This window comes from Anser cygnoides, chromosome 15 (assembly GCF_040182565.1).
Source record: "Anser cygnoides isolate HZ-2024a breed goose chromosome 15, Taihu_goose_T2T_genome, whole genome shotgun sequence".
Classification (NCBI taxonomy): Eukaryota; Metazoa; Chordata; class Aves; order Anseriformes; family Anatidae; genus Anser; species Anser cygnoides.
In genome coordinates, this window is record NC_089887.1 from 10,970,065 (window position 1) to 10,990,687 (window position 20,623).

Below are 20,623 nucleotides of genomic sequence, written 5' to 3' on the forward strand. Positions count from 1 at the left end.
TGCCCACACAACCTGGTGGGTTTGGAAACTGCACATGCAGGAATTTCTTTCTGCTCTGTCTGGCTCCAGTCGATGGCCAGAAGCACGAGATTTAAATACCCTTGAATCAGTAGTGCAAACATCAGCGTTATTTACAGCTTCTGGTAAAAAGTATCACAGCAGCATCCCTCTAGACCACCTACCAGAGCACAGAGAATTGCAACACCGCTGAGGGGTGCCAGGGAACAGCCTCCCCAAGAGCCAAAGGTCATGAATAGAGCTAGAGACTGTCATTCGTTTCAAATATGACAATGGGAAAAATGGTTTTCTGTGACTACAATTCTTCTCTATTGGACAGGAATGATAATTATACCTCTCCTCAAAATAAGCAATAGCTGCTTGTGATCTGCTCAGAAGTCCCAGGGTTCAAAATGCACCCCTCAGTCCATGCTATCAGACCCCCTTTCCAGGCCTCTGGCAAAGCCTGGAGGTTGGCCCATGCTCTGGCACACATCAGGAATGGGATGATGGATTCTCTAGGCAGTGAGTTTCAGCGTTTCCAAGGATCAATGGGAGTTAAGGCTTGGCTGCTCCAGAAAGAAAGCAAATGCACAAGCCTGAGCTGTTTGAGCCACAGACCTGAGCTAAGTTACCAGAGGCAGTGCATACAGTCCTACCACACCTCGGCACAGCTGGCATGGAGGGCCATTATTTTTAAAGAGGTCTTCACTAGAGTATGATGTAACTCAGTGCTCTTGACACTTAAAAAAATGAATGACATTTAACCAGGGTCCATAAAAACTAAATCATATCAATCATAATTGCCTCATTATTATGATTTGCCAAATGCCAGACCTGAGGTCACACCAAGAGTCTTTCTGCATTTCCTTCTTTGAACCTTTCAACATTTCTGAGTTAATGATTAGAAATGGTCAGAAACATTCAAGAGAAAATGTTCTCCGTGTGTTATTCCCCAGGCACTAAGTGGGCACAGTGAAGCATGTGGTTTCAGCTGGCTTCTTCTTTGATATAGGTCTGGAGACCAGCTGGAAATGTTTGGGGCTGTTGGAGCTTTTCCATGCACTCTGTGCATGAAGTCACTTGCCAGGCCTCCCTGTGCCTGGACACTTACACATAGCACAAGTTTCCTTTCCACGTCTTCACCCAACCATGGGAAGCCTAAGGGAACTTCATCCCCACAAGGGTTCACTACACTTCCTTCTCATTTGATTGCATCCGGCAAACAGGTTCAAAACTGGCTAGGAAAGGGCTGCTTCCACACACTTCATTACCATGGGAGTCTGTAAAAGGACTGTTGTTATGCACTGAGTTTTGAAATCATTGAAATAAGCCATTTCTGTTTACCTGAACCATTTTTTTCCCAGGTTTTTCAGTTCATGAATATGTGCTGTCTAATTTGAAATGAAGGACTGTTTTCCTGTCTGCAGAACATTTGCAGTTTGGGAAACAGTTCAGGGGAAAACAGTTCATGCTGAGAGCTCGGTTTATAATGCTTATTTATGAGATAATGCTACTGTGGTTGTATTTTTTCTATTCTGCATAATTTATATCAACATTAAAATTGGTTATAGAAAGGATGAAAGAAAGGAGCATGTAAAGTGCGTAGCTGACAGGTGATTAAGTTAATCCAAGTTAGTTAAGGAGCCAATATGAAATAGATGCAGCTGGAGCTGATGGGCTGAATGTGATGGGAGGGGAGCCTGAACAAGGATAAGTCCTTCAAACAGCAGGGGGGAAAACAGTGCCTTGTTTGTGCTCCACACTTGTGTTGAAAAAAACCCCGAATTCCTTGGGCCTGGGAGTCCCCCCAGCCACATGTGAACATAAGATCAGTGAGGCAAAGGCTGGAGGCAGAAGGCACACAGGAGGGAAACCTAATCCACAAGCAGTGAGCGGAGCAGCTCCCAGCTGAATTCTGCTTGCCAGGAGACCCAGACTAACATCGCTGTTCCAGTCTGGCACTGGGACAGTCACTTTTTTACTTCCACCTTCCTTCTCCCTGTCTCCCATGCTCCTGGCTGTCACTTGCAGGTGTCCTGCCACTGGCTGACTGAGGTTGGCTAGCACCGCTTGCTTGCTTGGGGCACTGCCCTCAGGTTGGATGTCTCCACAAAATGGAAGTGCTGTCTTCTAATCTGGTCAGGTTTTCAGAGATTGGATATAAGCCAGGGATGCTAGAAATGTCCATGAACTGGGATAAATGGAAATACAGTAGTCTGAGGAAGGCAAAATGAAATAGAAACCATTCATGAGGTAGCACTGGAGCCAGTCTCCCATGGATGCTGGAGACCTTCTAGGGGCCCAAAAGACATGCTCTCTGGGGTATTACACTTCTCTGCACAACTCTTTCCCGGTGTTCATTACTGCTCTATACATTTTAGCACTTGTCTGCTAGGCTCTGAAACATTTCAAAAGGAAAGCTAGACATGTCACTCTTCTGTCAGTGCCCCGAGTGCTAACGTTAGCACTCGTCCATGGGATTAAAGCCGTGCCCAGCACAGCATCTGCCTGCATGTCTGAGCATGTGCCACAAGTCATTAGAGGTAAGATGAGGACGATGGGTTTGTCACTGCTGACTTACCTGCCTAGTCACATCCTGTGTATGTGTGTCTCTTGGCTTCAGAAATATGACATGAGCTACTGTCTTAACCCAGCTCTGTTTGCTGGTTTCTCTCTCCACAGTCTGGCATGGGGTTCTTTCACCTGCTGCATGGCGGCCTCCGTTACTACCTTGAACTCTTACACTAAGACTGTCATTGAGTTCAGACACAAGCGCAAAATCTTTGAGCAGGGCTTTCGAGAAGAACAGAACTTCCTAGACCAGGAAGCCATCAAGTACTTCAGAGAAAGGTCAGTGCAGACAGTCTCTCGGTCAGTGGAGGTTTTCATGGACTCTGCAAGTCTCAGAAAACCCAGGCTCTCGCCCATTTCAGCACATGTGGGTAAAGTCTCTGAGATACGCAGAGAAGATGTGTGTTAAAGAGAAATGCAAAAGATCCTGCTTGATCTGTTTTTACTTCAATTTTGTGATGTCCCAGTGCCTGCCTTTTCATATCTGCTCATTAAAACACAAGACTGATAAGTCCTTACGTAATGCATTTGATTCATAGTAATACATAAGAAGCTATGTTACAAATGCAATCAGATTTTCCCTGCCTGAAAAAGGTAAAGTAGTGGGGGTATAAAAACTGTTACAGCCATCCTTTCTCAGAGCATGTCATAGGCACCTCCCTAAAGTTCTAGTAGTTGCCAGCCACCACCAGGCTACCTTTGAGTTGTCATCTTCCATATTCACATGCTACAACCCATCCTGGGCTCTTCCTGAGCTCCTCCACACAAAAATAGTGCACATATCATATTGCAGTGCCATGCTCCTTTGCAAAAACACCCACACTGCCACCCATGCTGCTCCAAGGGTCTTAGGTTCACTTCAAGTTCCATTTGAGCTCTGAAGGCCCAGAAACACTCCTTTACACTGTCTACAAACACAGCCTGCAGGTGCCATGGCCCATCCGTCCCACTGCTGGCCCCACGCTGTGTGACCATCACCAGGCAGGGCCCACCACGCAAGGCACAGGCCTGCGGCTGTGGCTCTGCACAGCCAACTGCTCGGTGGCCAGTTGGCCCTCATCATGAGATACAAGGTCCGTATTCAGCTCCTTCCTTGGCCTGAGAGTACGCTTACCAGTATGACAAGAACAGGACAACCAGGAAAACCTCTAACAGGCATTTTCCACTTCTTACAAAATATTTCCTGACCCTCAGAGAAAAGCTATCACTCTCTTCTGCCACCCAGACCCTACATATTCTTGTTGCATGCCCAGCACCCCCTATAGTGCTACCCCCTCCTCTATATGGATAGGGGTACAGGGGTAGAGGTACAAACACTGTCAACACACAGTTATGGTATATGCACTGGTCTTCCCCCTCACATATATTGCTCACCTCCCACGCATTCTTTGGCCTTCTGCGTAGTTCTATATTTGGTCCATGATACACTAATCCTGCCTTGCCTTCCCATCCCCTTCCCCTGCACTTACACACAAAAATCATTGCCCATAAACTTAAACACTTAACAGCACCAATCTCCACCTTTCTACTCACTCATCATAACCATCTGCAATGTATCAGTTATACCAGTTATTCTCCTTTCTCTAGAACACACACCTTGTGCTTGTCACCAGTGGGGTTTACAATGTGCCTGAGGAGACAGCCCACATGAGCTACTGGAGCAATTACGCTTGCTGGCAGCAGAGATGGGATGCAGATCAGCCACTCTGGAAGGTGCTGACACATCATATAATATAAATTAGTTTGTTGCATATGGAACAATCATTCAATAAAAAGCACAGAAAAGGCCTTGGACTTTGCAGGGTCCTTCTGAAGGGCACTATGGGTTAATGACTAGAATATAGGCATGCCTTGTCAAAAAGTATGCTAATTTATTCTGAGTTCTGCTAGTCATAGCTCTGTACTCTTTTTGTTAGCCCGTGTGGCTGCACTTGTGCACTTACTGCCCTCCTTCTTTCACAAGAAGCTTTGCTTAACATTGCAGAATGTGAAGAACGCAAAAACATTGACCTCAGACAACAAGGAATGTCTGATAGACTCTTTAGGTGTGCCTTCATGCAACAAGGAGCTGATAAGTGCAGAGAATCCTCACCAAAATCTGATTGTTAGAAGCAATGTAAAGATATTTTGGCTGCAGAAAACATAGGGAGGATTCATTCCCATTCTTCTGACTGACGTAGCAGTTTCTCAGTGGTGGAAGAGAGTGTCTGGGGAGCTTTGAGGAGAAAGGAAATTTAGCATGATCAGACATTTCGGTAGGAAATTGAGGAGTCCTCCTGAGCAGGAAAAACTAGAGACCTTACTGCTTATAACTTTGCTTTGGTTAGCCAACCTTAACTAATAGGCTCTGCTGTCACAATTGCTTCTCTGCCAAATTGCAAATTTTCTCTCTACATTTCATACGATCTGGAAGGATCAAAGAAATGATTCAAACAACCATGACTTTCCTAATTTTGCTTTTAGAGACAACAGTGAGTTTTTAAAAATTTTTTGTGTTTAAAAAAAAAAGTACAGACAGTGAAGGGGAAGTGGTCCCTGTGTGTCTCGGGGAAATACAAAGTGAGAGGGAAACAGCTGAATTATTGAACTGAGAATTGCAGATGTGAGACCAGCAGAACTGTAAGCAACAGAATATGTTGCATCATATTGGGAAATGCTAAGGAAACTTTATAAGATATCACTGCTGCCCTTTCTGGAACAGTAAATAGGAAAAAAAAAATAACTGCATAGAGGACTGTAACCCTCTTTATCCCACATCTGTGTTGTGTGGTTTGATTTTGATTCTTCATGCACGCTCCATACTACACAGACTTGCCATTTTTATGTACAACAATATCACATACCACTTTCCAATCAAATTCATGTTGAAGCTCTAATCTCAGAGACCTTCACACCAACACACTAGAAAACAGGTCAATGACTGAGCTTGGCCCACCAAGTACGACAAGCTGAATCCAGCACCAAAGGCTTGTTCACGTCTCTTGGGAGGAAGGCTTCATCTTAGCCATGCAACTAACAGGGTATTTAACACATGTACACCCAAGACAAAAAGACACTTTGGCCAGTATAAACCCATGTGTTTTTTAATTCTCTTTATATATATATCACTCAAAACAAGTGCCGTACTCGGCAACATGCATATGGAATAGCCTTCATACTGGAGAGAGATGACCCGTGTTTAATATTCTTGTCTCTACCACTTGCTCTATGACAGGGCTGTATACTTTATTCTGTCCTTCCAGCTTCCTTGCTCCTTTTCAGTTTGTGTGAACAATTCACTAGTTGGCCATATCCTCCAGTCTCTTTTACACACACCTGGCAAACACAACCCAAACACGTGGCATCCCCAGACTATGTTCTGCCGCAGCAGACAATGAGAGGTCCCACAATGGGCCCCTGAAATGAAACTACTCCTGTTCAGAAAGGTAGCCAAAAATACGCATTTGCATGGCACGTATCCTCTTCCCATCCATGGGATGGAGACATGTGCCCCCAAACAGCACCTGTGGCCCTCAGAGTGACTATCACAGACCTAGCACCTCTCAGACCTCTCATGCAGAGCACATCTCTGCCACATCCCTGTTCATCCTGCAGCATGACATTCCACAGACCTCTCAGTAAACACAGGCTACCAATGTCTTACATTTCTGGACTGATAATTACAGCATTCTTACAATGTTTTTGATGCTTGATCTTATATTCACTGTCAACTAATGTACTTCATGATTATGATTTTGTTATTTTTATTTTGCATTATTTTAATCGTCATATCTGAGTGTGTAACAAGTCCTGAGGCAGCATTACCATGGGATCATTCTAGAGATCTAAAGCCGTGTGGCATTGCAGGCTTTTTTTTTTTTTTTAAAGTTAGCATGCTTGTGGTCAGCATCACCTGGGTATGCTCTGTGAATGCAGGGGTGCTGGGAACATTGATTAGTAGCACCGTATTTCTAGATTCTTTGCATCACCAAGGTGCCAACAGTTTCAGCAAGCACATGACTTCCTCTAGCTCTGATGTTCCTTTACACAAGTAGAAAATAGATTCCCCTTCCTACCTGTGCATATATCCAGGGATACTTCACCTTCCCTCCTACTCCTACACCTCCATGTTTCTTTTCAAAACATTTAAATAAAACCATCCAGCCTTTCTTCCTTCCACTTGCTTTGTGTATATTACTACCTTCTTCTTTGCATGTTTCTCTGCCTCAGTACACATTCAGCATCCACGGTACACATGCAAACAGCCTCTGTGTTGAAAAGACTTAGTGCAGTGGGCAGTTTTCTAAGAGGAATATATTTTTTGGAGGAAGTTAAAGCTTTGACATCAGTCTCCACAGCTGCAGTTCATCATCTGGGAGATAGGGAAGAAGAAGAGTTAGCCCCATTTTGTCTGAAGTAAGTTTTTTGTCGGAACATGTATCTATAGGCCCTTGTTCCCAGAGAAGACATTTGTTTTATGAATAAAAAACAATATAAAAAGACAACAAAACACCTCTCCTGCAAGTACTTTGTCAAGCATAACATCACTGTATTTCATTTAATTTTAACCACATGCATTTGCACCAGCTTTTCTTGAGGACTCCCAAAGACCCCAACTGAAGATTCACTAGCAATGTATTAGATGATGTTCCCTTGATGGCTCCTGTTTCAAGAAGTGTGCACCATGTTCACAAGCTGTGCAGGGGATGAGCCACATAGCCCCCAGCCCATCTCTCCCCACCAGCTCACTCCATCCCCTCCTCACAGCATGTGAGCCTCAGCCTGTCTGCATTACTGCTGCTTGTGAACACCAGTCTCCACACCATAGGAACTACGTCAGCTGTGCTGCACATGGGAAGGACCTTCAAAGCTGCAGAGAGGAGGATCTAGTGTGAGGGAATGTGGAGGCTTTGGATAAGAGTATGGAGAACTAAAGCTTAGGGTTCAGATAGGGGGGCTGAAAGGGCAGAAATCAAATTCAGGGGAGCTTTTCATGGAGAGGGACTAGTCAGTACGTAATCAAGGAATAAAAAGCTATAGAAATGATATGAGTAAACTTGAACTAGCCAGTGACCTCTTTTACTGTTGGCAAGAGGAGGAAGAGTAGCAGCTTTTGAAAACGCATCCAGGTGTGGTCAGGCCATGTGAGGCCAGGAGTGCCGCATCCCATTGGACCTGTAGCCACTGCAGATGGGGTAAGGAGGTCAGCCCACCCTGGCACCAATGGGAGAGGGAACCTCTCAGAGAGAGGTTCAAGAGATCAGCATGGCCCTGCCACCTGTCTGATACCCAGCCTTTTACTCCCTGTGAAGCAAATCTCACTTCATAGCAATTGTCAAGCCAGCATACAAATTTATCAAGCAAATCTGGAAAGTTCAACCTTCCACAGTTAATTCATCCATCCAGTTTTTGCCAACTTTCAACTGTCCATCAAAACCCGTTAATGGTACTGAGCTGTTTTCACAGCATTTTTCTTGCTGACTAAGCCCTTACTCTGTTCTGCAAACTGATGAAACATCAGGCAGATGTTACTGGTGAAATTCTAACTTGAAATGAGTATAAACTGACATTGATAACAGTGCAGACAAACTGTCTGCAGGGCTAGAAAATGTAGTTTTCAAATGCTGGGAGAAGTTTGAAACAGATGTCAGGACCAAAACTATTATTGCAGAAGTAATAAATCAGGACTGTTCCTGACCCTTTGAGAATCTGAACTTTTTAAGTCATTATTTTTAAGGACTTTTTTTTAGTTTTTGTGCATTTCTTTAATGTACCTTAATCAGACCTTTCTTTCTCTAACTTCATTGTACTCACATAAAAATGTCGTGCAGATCATACTGTCAAAAGATATGCCAGACTCTTGCTTTGATTTCTTCTTTGGTCACCTTGATATTTGAACAGGTTTTAAGCTACTGACCTGCAGTACTTCCTCTTTACAGGGTCAATATCTTGTCATGGGCAACAATAAGAATTTCACATCTGACAATTCACCTTTGATTAGCACACAAGGATGAGTGTAACATTCTGCCTTGAATCTGTTCTATACTTTATCCTGCACATTATTCTGCAACACAGCAGGGTCTATCTGCAGAGCTATTCCTTCTGGAAAATTACAAACTGGCATTTAAATGGTGTAGCACTAGCAACTTATCCACTCCCAACACACTTGTACTGTACAATGCTGTTAGTCCCTGATGCTTAAATGCATCCAAAATAGTGAAAGAATGGGAGAGACGCAGCCCTGAGCCCCTCATTTCTATTCCCCATGGCCTCTTTACATAAGTTTTCCCCTGAGAGGGGCAAGGCCAATGGAACTGAGACCTTCCTGAGACTGTTACGATCACCGTAATGGGCCTGGCTAGCTATAGATGGGAGGAGCCCAGGTATGTTGTTCTCTTATTTATTTTGACCCTTCCATTTCTGTACATTTGGGAGCAGCCTTGGTTTCTGTTAAAGGTGCTACTTCTATATTCTCTTTTCCAGGACTGAGGAGGAGAGGGCTGAGGCTGGGGACCTGAGGTTACAGTGCCTCCATAGCTGCTCCCCAAATAGTAAGTGATCATGGCTCTGAATATATACGGCACACAATGGCTTGTACTGTCCCCACAACTGGTTTCTTGGAGTTAAGAATAAGGTTTGGAGTAGGAAGCACTGTAAACAGAGGTTTGTAAGTTTCCCAGACAGTGTTGCCCAAACAGTAATCAACTAGCATATGAAGAGTACAAAATTCTCCAGGATTCAATTTAGGCTGTACGTATATCCTATAATTTTATGCTATCTCAAAAAGCTGTGATTTCATAGTAGTTTAAAAATATGCTATAATTTACACCTGTATAACTTTCATTATCACTACCATTTTTCATCTATATTTATCACCACTTTATGATGATGCATGCTATTGAGTATAAAAATGATTGGAAGCATCTTTGATAGACAATAACATTTATATAATTAATGCCTTTTGTTTGCACTTCTATTAATCTTTATTCAGAAATTTGTTATGCTTTTATTCATCATTTGAAAAAAAAAAAACTTCCTTTAAGCTATGGGAATCAATGGTTCAATGTATGGAGCAATATTGGAGGATGGCTCCTGTCCTACTCTTAATACTATATTTTTCCTTTACTCTCAAGGAAAGAGATGTTGTGTCTCCATCAATTTCCTTGCAAAGAAAGCAGATGATTCTTCATTCAGCAGGAGGGAGGATGGGGAAAGTGACTTGCTTGACAGAGCTCTAGGATTAAGTCTGTGCTAATAAAAATTGGAAACCTCATAGCATTTGCTGCTTCTGTCTTGCTGAGATGCACATCTCAGCCACATACTCATGGAAGCTTGGTGTCCACACCCCTAATGATTAATGGTTCTGCTTCTTCGTCAGACCAGCTGGAACAGCTCTCCAGGTGGTCTCCACACAGACATGCTAGAGTTAGTGCTGCTCTCAGGCTTGCTTTGTCATCAGCTCAGTTGGTAACTCTTGCTCCTTGAAAATGTCATGGCAGTTGTAGAACTTTCCACAGGCAGATCCACATCCTTCATTTTCGCAGGCCTGAAAAAATCTATTAGTATGAAATTGTTCTGGGTCATATTTCCCAAGAAAACTCCCTCCCTACCAAGCTAATGGCTAGTGCTCAAATGTGCTTATTTCATTATGATGGCTGTCCAAAGGTGTTTTTTTCAAAGAACAAATAACAATTCTTGACATCATGAAGTGTTCCAAAGAATAGAACCAAGGCTCTGTTGGTCCTGTGCCCAGCCCTGCTCAGTACTTACCTTTGAAAGACATGCAGCTTACCTCAACACCTGTGCTGACAGATCTGTAAAAGCAAACTGCAAAAGAGAAGTCAGGTATCCAAATCATCCGGTGCGCTTCATTCAATGTGTTCATCTCAGTGTCTTCAATTACAGGCAATTGCTTCTGAAAGCAAACAGGAAAAACTACATATACCATTAAGCTAATAAGCAATAGTAGCAATACAAGCGTTATACAAAAGGTGTCCCTTCAGCTAACCAGACTTCAAGACAATGCTGTGTTTTCACTTTTAAAGACCATTACAGTGTTTCAGTTAAAAGAGACACAGAACTGGGCAAGGTCTGGATGGAAGAGAAAAGTCAGTAGATGTGAAATCCATCTGAAAAAGAGAATTTCTTCCCATCACCACACCTTGCGATTACAGGAGCAGATGCAAATCCACACAATTCCCAAGTCACTAGAAGTTCATTTTAGTTCCTCCTGCTATCTTGTCCTCAAGTATTTTCCCAGAACATTCTGGTTCCCTTTTTCTGAGTGATGCTTTAGAATAAACTTCACTCATTTCTTCATTTGACTGGCAGCAGGTTTATCTTGTGATATACAATAGCTACAGAACTGTCATCCCACCTTTTCATGACAATATGGCCAAAATTCATCACAAAACCTACACAAGAGTCCATCCATATTTATGTTAAATCCAATGGCAAAAGTAAGATTTATCTTAATCCTGGGACTTCCCAGAGTAGAAGACTCACTATACAGAACTATTTCCCTGGACCAGTTCACAAATCTCTTGATAAATCAACTTAGGAATTGAATTAATTGGAAAATGTGACTATCGGTAGCTGATTATTACTTAGCTCTGTAACAAGACTCATAACCAGCAAGACAGCTAATGTATCTAGGTCAAACTGAAGCCAAGAGCTAAAATATCACAAATAAATCTGAGACCTTGTAATATTAGATTTTCACCCCCACCAGCTGATCCAGGTGAGGAAGCAGGGTACTGATTGATCACCCACACTCTCAGTAACAAACTGTGGTGACTTTTCAAAAGACTGAAGACCATTTACTTAAGGAAGAGTCACTGCCTTAGAGACAAAGACAAGACACCATGCCAGAGCTTCACGGACCACAAGTTAAACCTTTAACAGCTATTCAGAGCTGACCAGTCCATCTATATTTATATGACTCGCATTTGAAGTCTTCATGCAGAGGTTGTCCCGTACCGGTAGGACACGAGGAGGTATAACCAGAAGTTATTTCCTGTGGCCCACTTCAACTGGCATTTCATTCCCTGGAGGACTTGCCAGCTGGTCTCACTTAGAAATGCTCCAAGGTTGTTCTAATTTGAACGAAACAGTATATCAAGAATATTCACTCATATTCAGATACAATTCTTTTTCCTGTCCTTCCACAATGACAAAATTGAATATCTGGATCTTGTTGAGAGAGAGGGTTTTTATTGAGTGCCACTATAGAGCGAAATGCTAAAACATTTACATAAAAGATTAAAAGGACAAGGCTGAGCAATCGTAGAAGACAAACACCCACTCTACAGGTGACTTTAGAGGAGAGAATAATAAAGGTTTGAGAACAACCCAGGAGAAATGTGAGATTGCAGGTAACACAGAGAGCCTCAGGACAGGACAGGACTCAAGGATCTCAAGTTCCTCTGCTAGGAGATGAAGCATCCATTTTGAAAAGTGGCCTTTAATTATAAATCTCTCAGAAGCTTGATTCTGGGAGTCTTGATCAGAGTAATGCAATAGCCAGTCTTGATAATTATACATTAAACCATGTAATGTCCATCACTAAACCATAATTTTCCTTTAACGTGGAAACTTGCCTGAGCTGGGCTAAGAACAACATCGAGGAGCTCTAGCTATAAATTGACATCCTCTGCTTGATTCCTCCGCAAATGTATGGCACTGGCACTTACACATCTAATAACTCCAGCCATATTTTTTTGTACCAAACTTACCATTTCCACTGCAAATGTCTAAATACTCTCAGTAGCCTGTTTGTTGTCTTTTTTGACCTTGCAGGTCTCAACTTTTTCTATTAGATGTGCAGGGCTGGGAGATCTCAATGCACTGGTTGGGCAGCTATACAAAAATGATAGAAGAAGTTTCACATCAGGATATCTTTGTTGATATTGTTTTGCAGTTATTTGTGAGCAAGAAATGCTCACTGTTATTACTTATACCTGATTTCAGACATCTGTATGTTCATACCACTTCCACTCTCTCCTCCAATCCTCTCCCATCACTAGGCATTAATCTAATGAGCCTGCTGCTTTGATCAATGTTCTTGGGGTCCACAGGGCAGATGGGAGAGGTACAGAGAACAGATGTAGAACAAGGGATAAGAAAGAGGCAGAAGACACAGTGAACAAGGAGGAATGGATACGGTGGCAAAGCTAAAGAGGAGACAGGTAGCTCAGAAGGGCCAACAGCAGGAAATAGCATATTCTCCATTTTTTTGCTTATTGTCTGTGTCAAAAAGCCTTGGCTGCTATTTGAGGCAGATTAACCCAGGGTCCAGGACACCACCTTTTCTTGCAGAAAAATGAAAGACTATTCAAAATGCATCCATCATTAAAATAAGATAGTCATTGTTTTTTCAGTGTGGGCGTTTTAGAGGGTCGCCTGACTGAGAGGAGGCCTTGAAAAAAATCCATTTTGTTCTCATATCATCACCTGCAGGCATTTCCCCAGGGTCCATCCCACAGTTCTTCCACCATCCTCCTACCCCTGCTTGTCTACAGTAAGATTTATGCAAACAGCCTCTCAGTGCTTCAATTTAAAGCACATTGTCATCTTTTTCTATTCAAACAAGATCATCAGAAGCAATCTAGATTTAAAATATGATGAGAATGATTCATAAAAATGAAAATCTGCTGCTTTTTCTTGGTTCCAGGAGCCACAGAAGGAAGGTAGTGCTGGGTTTGCAAGAAACTTTCATCTATCTTCAAATTCAGTGCTACAGAAAGTATATTGCACAAGCTCAGCTGGAGAGGGCAAGGCACAGACGGTAGACAAGGTCACTCTAACAACAGGGAACATGCTTTATATGCTGAGCAGCACAGGGCTGGAAAAAGGCAGACAACAAGGGCTTGATGCATTTGAAATGTTGCTCAAAGCTGAGTCAAGGATTCTCCTTGTGGAGACACATGACAGCTGCAATCACCTTCCTGTTTCATGTCAGCATTGATTTCAACTCCAAGTCCTGCGATTGTTCCTGTAATTTATTCAGTTCATAGTGATTCACCACATAAAAACAAGTAAAGCACTCTGATAAAGCACTATGGTTACAGACCTAAGAACCAGTCTTGCTATACTGAAAGCAATGGGAATTTCAGTCCTGTCTTCAGGCAAACCCTTGCCCACTAGGAAACTCCAAAGTTATAGGTCTCAGTTCTGTCCTCATTTACCTCTGCTAAAATCCAGACTTGACATTTTGCTTCAACAAACTCCAGATTTCTTCTTAGGCCACGTAGTCCCTCTGTTCCTGTGAGAAACATAATGATAAATGTAAATTCAGTCCCATGTTAATCACTGGGGAGAGTGAAAATTGAAGGATGCAAAAGTAAAAGAAAGTGATAGTTTACAATACTTGTTTTTTCTTCCAGTGCACCAGTGAATTGGGAAGTTTCATATAGAAATTTCAATGAGTTATGAAACTGATTTTTTGTCACACTCTGTTAAGTATTGCCTTCCTGTAAATATGCCATTTCCTACAGCTAATCCAGGAATTATGAAGAACAAAACAAAATAAAACAAAAAACAGCCCCGGCCAACACTGCTAAAGATGTGAGAAGAAGTATTGCAGATTGGATATGCACCCAAATAGCATTTTAGCTACTGTGAATGTTATATTTCTTCCAGAATGTAAGCAAGGATTATTGTTCATTTAATGTTCAAATAGTTTTACAGTACAAGAAATTTCAGGGCAAATATATATATAAAATTACAGAATGTATTTTCATTTCAGTTGTCTTAAAATGAGTTTTGCTATTGTCAGAACAAGTTTCCTCCACTTTTCCACAGCAAAAAGTATTTTCTGATCATGGGGTTTAGTAGTGAAGAAAGGAAAGCATCTTCAGTGACTTGAATCAAAACCATGAGTTGACAAATTCAAAAAAAAATCTGTCTTGGAGTTTATTCTGCAAAATGGCTGGAATTATCCTTTGAACCTATATCATTGTCAGAGTTGCCAGGTATTATACTGCATTTCAGCTGCAGATATGTTCTCAGTTGAATAAAGCATGAAAGTATTAACTCCAAAGTTAGAAGATCATAAGAAGTGTCTGTCTAAACCCCTTCAGAAAAATGAACAGTAGACTAGTATAGAAAAATCCAGTCTTCTGCAAAAGCACCTGATAAAGCTTTATTTTTTGAGCTTTTGTATAAAAGCTTTTCTAATGCTTTTCAGATCCCTGGATAGCTGTTTAAGGACTGAGCCATAAATTCTGTCAGAACACCTGAGTACTGAAGGCCAAAATTAAATTATTCTCTGTAACGCTGCCCTTAAGAGACTTTGTTCAGGGAAGTCTTTCTACTAATAATGATTTAATTTAAATAGCAAATAAAACCCAACTTTAGAAACTGGTAAAAGGTGGCCAATTTTAAAAATTATGCTTATCTATTAGAGAGCTTGTAAAATGTGTTCACATATTAGTAAGGAATATGTAGTGATATGCTGGGCTGTCTCAGAAAAAAAAAAAAGACACTTATTACAAGTAGTAAAGAGGACTAAGTGTTGGAATTCACCTCTGAAGCTGGAAACTCAGTTCAAATTTGGTTTGGAGAAGACAGCATTGTGAAGCTGTTTGAAGTTTCTATTTATGATGGCATAACATTTACAAGAACAGGAAAAGATGACAATTTCTCCATTTTACTAAAGGTGCAATTTTTTTGTAAAAAAGGACAACACCATTGTTGATGATGCCTAAGTAATGGCAAGATCCCAGGATGGTCACAGTCCTAGGCCACTGGCTTAGATATCTCTGATAAGGGTTGCAGCCCATTTAAGCTACACATAGTGTGCGGGCAGGACTTAACCCCAGAAAAAAATGCTGCATTAGAAAACCCAGAAACATTTCTTTTATGAGCAAAGAGAAGCCTTTTGTCAAGGGATGGGTTGGGGAGCAAGGAACATGCAGAAGCATCCAGAATTTACCTTTCTTCCAGCAACAGCAAGGCTTTGCCTTTCCTAACTAACTGTGACTCAGTTAGAGCTTTCCAGACCTGCCACAAGCAGAGACTGCTTCATCCCTAGCACCTTGGCATTGAACATGTCACGTTCTCCTTTGACATCTGAATTGGCAATGAAGGACAGCAGGAGTTCAAACCGCTCTCTCCTCAGCTCTGCTGCACTGGATGAGGGCTGTGCCCTTGTAGGTAGGGAGTCTGTTTTGCATCTTAGATCCAGCTCTGTAGCATCTTTAATTACACCATTGAAAATGTCTTCCCATCCCCTGTTCAGTCAGTTTTTGAAAGCAAGGACTTGTGGGGAAGGGTGTTCCCCAACAATTGGCCTTGTTTACTCTCCTGCCTGCTATATAACTCATATTATGCTGCCTTTTGGCTCTGTTTATATTCAGTAGCTCTGCTACTGTCTGCTCTTCCAATTATAAAAACTCTAAATTTGATTTAAACTTGATAATTATTCTGTGATCTAGCAAAGGTCTTAACTGTTTCAGCAGCCCTACTGAAGCCAATAGGTGCGAGGCTTGCCCTTTAGGGCCTTAAAAAATGGGATTTAATTGCATCTGACACTGAGAAAGGCAGAGAAGTGAACATGCAGTTAATTCAAGCCACTTTTACTAACAGAACACTAGATCTCATATATAACATATCCAGACCATGATTTTCTGCAATCTTCTACCACAAGAGGAACATGAACATACCAGATGCACAAGAGGACTCAGCTGGTAGCTGGTATTACTACAGAAGTCTGTCGTGTCCTTTGTTTCTCAGAAATTATGAATTGTGATATGCCCAGTGAATGTGCTCATGTTCCCTATCAAGGTCAAAGGATTTCTAGCTGCAGTCACTATCCATGGGAACAATTACAGTTTACACTGGTATATCTTCTTCTCTTGCCATCAGTCTTGCCAAACTAAGTCAGATTTAGCTATATAGCAAAAAGCATTGGGATTTCTCCTTCCCAGCAACAGCCAGGAGAGAAGTACAGAAAACAGTATTCAGGTGAGGCAGTCTGGAACGCCATGCAATTGGCATTTACAGTCACCTAAAAGCTGGTCAGCTCTGTGCACAGTTTACAACTTAGGGTGGAAGGAAAAGTCCATAGCACTCAGCTGTATAAAGGAAATGTCCTATAATGTCACTACATGAACAATGATATCATTCTGTGCAGTTCTTCTATTTTTACCTTGCCTGTTTATTCACCCCATGATTCACTGGGCAACCATGCAGAGCTACCAGGAAACCAAAGCATATGGGTCCAAGGTGAGGGCTGGTCTTCATGCTTTGCAGGGATGATCAAAGGCAGGTGCTGAGACAACCTGCAAGTCAGGTCTTATCCTCTTGCATTCTTACTGGAATTTGTCACAATCAATATGCCAGAAACCTTCTAGCTTTCCAGTGTTTCCCTGTCCTTGCCCAATACCAAATCCTTGTTTCTCACAGAGCTCTATGACTTTGAAAAGGAGAACACTGACGTGCCAGTGATTATGCTGATGATAGCTTAGCTGGCACCGGGGAGGAACTGATCATGAATTTGTGTGCCTTATTCTCAAATACTTTGCTCTTGGTCATCAGAAGCAGCGGATTTTATACAGACATGAGAACCAAATCAGGCTATGGGCAAATGCAGCTGCGGGATATGTGCCTAAAATTGTCCCAGAGTAGAACTAAAATTGCTCTATAAGCAATTAGGCTAGTCCAGAGGAAAAACTGTGTGTTTGTCTTTCCTCAGGGCTTCACAACACCCAGCTCTAAATGTCACTAACGTTCAGAGGAACAGGAGTGACCATAATGCTCAGAAAATACCCCCATTTGCTACGTCAAGCTCTTCCAGCAACATATCAAGCAGCTCTTCACTTTCATCAGAACCAACCAGACAGATCTCCACGGTTCAGGATCAAACCCAGCTGGACATCGTCTCCATCACTAGATTGGCCCCAGGAGAATCACCAAGCCCTAAGACATTTGAGCAAAGAAGTAAAAATTTAGCAATTTCATGTTCTGGCCCACTTGGTGCAAGGACTATTGCAGCATCTTGCCCATCCAGCCCCAGGCTCAGTCTAACACCCAGCTCAGCCAAGCCTCAGCAATACTCTGACTCCTCTCCAGTCAGTCCAGGGATCAATGCTACTTCCTTCTATACCTTTTGTCCTCACACAGCACACAGCTTAGAAGCTTCGGCATCAGCTTACACACTGACCCCAACCAGGAAAAGCACAAGGCCTCCAGCAACAATGACTCCTGAAGATAGTTCCCAATCTCCTGGCTCTTCTAAAACTGGATTAAAAACTACAGGAAAGGGGTTTGAATCAGATCTGGAAGATCCTGATCATGAAAGGTATGTAACCAGGTCATACACATGTTTAAGTCCTCAAATGACTCAACTTAGTACAGATGATACACAATCATTAACAACCCCTTATCAAACAATTTAAATCTTTTACAATTTAAATGTTTCCAATGTTTGTTTTCCTGTAACTACCCTATGCTCTCACATAACCCTGCAAAACCATTATATTTTCCTTCCCTTTTTTTTAGCTAACCAGATCTGAATATGGACCATACCTGGGCCAGGTTGTCAACCTCAGCTCCTTGAACAAAACAGTATAAATGTGGTCTCATTTCCTTTCAAATGAGAATCCATCTCTCTCCCTGTACTAGTCAGCCACCTGGGAAGCAAAACTGTCATGATACAGCTCAACCCCCACCATTATTCCTTCTTTATCCTCTAGTGGGCTAATAGAGTTACCATTTAGTTTTGGTCTTCAAGGTGAATCTTACTGAATGATGTTCCCCCTTCAAGTGACACAAGTGCCCCACATTCTATCACCATTACGTTTGGATTAGAATAGAAGTATTAAGCCCTGGGGAGGAGAGTTTAAACTAAATGCCAGTACTGGCATAAAGACTCAGTCCACCTGGACTTTGGAAAAAGCCTCTTGACAATAGATTCATGGAATCATTTAGGTTGGAAAAGACCCTTAAGATCACCAAGTCCAACCATCCACCTAGCACTAGAAACCCACCACTAAACCACCACCACCATGTCCCTAAGGTCCACATCCCCAGCCTTCCTAGTTACCTCCAGGGGAGGGGACTCCACCACTTCCCTGTGCAGCCCATTCTGAAGCCTAACCACCCTTTCTATGAAGAGATTCTTCCTGACATCCAGTCTAAACCTCCCCTGGTGCACCTTGAGGCCATTTCTTATCACCTGTCACCTGAGAAAAGAGACTGACACCCGCCTCCTGCAACCTCCTTTCAGGTAGCTGTAGGGAGCGATAGCATGATCAGGCTCTGAAAAAAAATCCCATTCACAGCAGCAGAGAAAATAGGCTGTTACTGTGTAGTCTGACAAATAAGAGCTGGAGGGTGTATTCAGTGACACGTCAGGTACCACCCTTCCAAACCTGTTTCTGTGGCCTGACCCCATGCAAGTTGGGCTGATTTTACCCCACTGAGACACTGAATTCTGCACTGTGTCTGCCACTTCTTTTCTTTGCAGGAGATTTGTAACCACAGAGGAATTCCAAGCCATGGAGAAAGAACTAGAAGATGTAAAAGAAGAATTGAAATGCTTGAAGTGGAAAGTGAGACACATTGGTGAGACAGTGCAGCCCCTGGCAGAAGACAGCAAGCGTTACAATGGCTACACCCTGACAGAGCTCAAGGCAATGGTGCAGTCTGAAGACGATCCTTACAAGGCTGCACACAAAATCCTGACTGCACTTTTCAGCGATGTGTACTTGCTACAGCACTCAGTCACTGAACAGGCAAGCAACACAAGATCTCTGCCCAAGCCCAAAATAGACCCAGAGTTGTACACAGTGTATTGTGACATTCTGAAAAGCATATTCCCTGGAATTAGCAGCCAGACCTTGAGGGAAGAGACACAACATATACAGAAAAGCACACAGAAAGAAGTGCAATAACACAGAGTTCAGAAAATCTTCTGCAAAGTAAGACAGATATCTCTGATGATTTTTGAGCACTGAACTATGGTACTTATAGTTGGTTGAGTCTATCCCTTCCAGGTATGAATCATCTGTAAACATCTTGGTGAGCTCTGAGCCCTTCATGTCACCTGATGAGACAGGGTGAAAAGACATTTTGCATACCTACTTCAATTAAGACAAAAAAATTCCCCTTAGTGTCTCTTTCAATATGTGGATGTTTCATTGTTTCCAGCTACTATGAATACTGCCAAAAGAATTGAAACAAGGCATTGTGTGTTCAAGCAAGGGCCTTTCCCCCACCCCGAACAGACCTGTCAACCAGCATCTGGGTAGTTTCTATTTTCTAGAGTATATCAGTCATTAAATTACATTACTTGTTAGAAAATTGTGCCTGTCCTTTTTTTTTTTTTTGTCCAAATACTTTGCACATCAATCAACAATTATAGCTTGAATACACAATGGGACAGAACCTGGACATGCAGCAAACCACCCTCTTCTGCCCATTTGCGTCCTGAGTTATATGGGAAGAAATCCAGGGCACAAACGTTGTCAGCTGCAGTGCACCCAAAGAGTTGTCCACTGGAGATATCTAAGAGCCAGGACATAAAAGTGTGCTGAAGTCCCCAGGTCTCTTCAGGCATGAGGGAGTTAACAATCCACCAGTGAAACAGGCGAAGGTAGGAGTCTGTGACCTCTGACTTTCTCACCTTCTGATAACTGAGCTGACAGAACAGTTCAAACACGCGAACTATGCTTTGTCTTTACATAGCAAAGACGCTTCTCTGAAGCCTGCCTTAGCCGCTTTGTGCTGGTTACCATGCCATCTCACCACAAAACAGCGTAGCATCTGTGACACAGACCAAGACCTTGTGTTTTATGTACAATCATACACATCTGCATGAGCTCATGTACTTTTGGTGAGCAGTGACATTTAGGGACAAGTGCTGCTTGATTGCAGTCAAGTTCTCCTGCTTCCATAATTCCAAATGTGTGGTATAATAGCACTAACATTCATCACTGTATATGAACAGCAATTTGTGTACTGGAAAAGCTGTCTCAGATCTGATTAACACAGCCTTGACTGGGAGAGAGAACACATATTTCAGGAGTCCCTGTTGTAACAAATAAGGGACAAAAAACTTTGCTCTTTCCAC

General features: G+C 42.4%; 1 protein-coding gene across 3 annotated transcripts in view; it reads left to right on the plus strand.

Annotated features, from left to right (window-relative positions):
* Positions 1 to 19,831, plus strand: part of GSG1L (GSG1 like) — a 64,608-nt gene extending 44,777 nt beyond the window's left edge. The window contains exons 4-6 of one of the 3 annotated variants that reach the window (XM_048064095.2): positions 2,683 to 2,850; positions 17,246 to 17,851; positions 19,019 to 19,831. In XM_048064095.2, coding sequence (XP_047920052.1) covers positions 2,683 to 2,850; positions 17,246 to 17,851; positions 19,019 to 19,445 — 1,201 coding nt within the window. In that variant the 3' untranslated portion in view covers positions 19,446 to 19,831. The remainder of the gene's footprint in view (positions 1 to 2,682; positions 2,851 to 17,245; positions 17,852 to 19,018) is intronic. The other 2 variants (XM_048064089.2, XM_013176902.3) reach the window with 2 other exon arrangements.
* Positions 19,832 to 20,623: the final 792 nt, after the last annotated feature.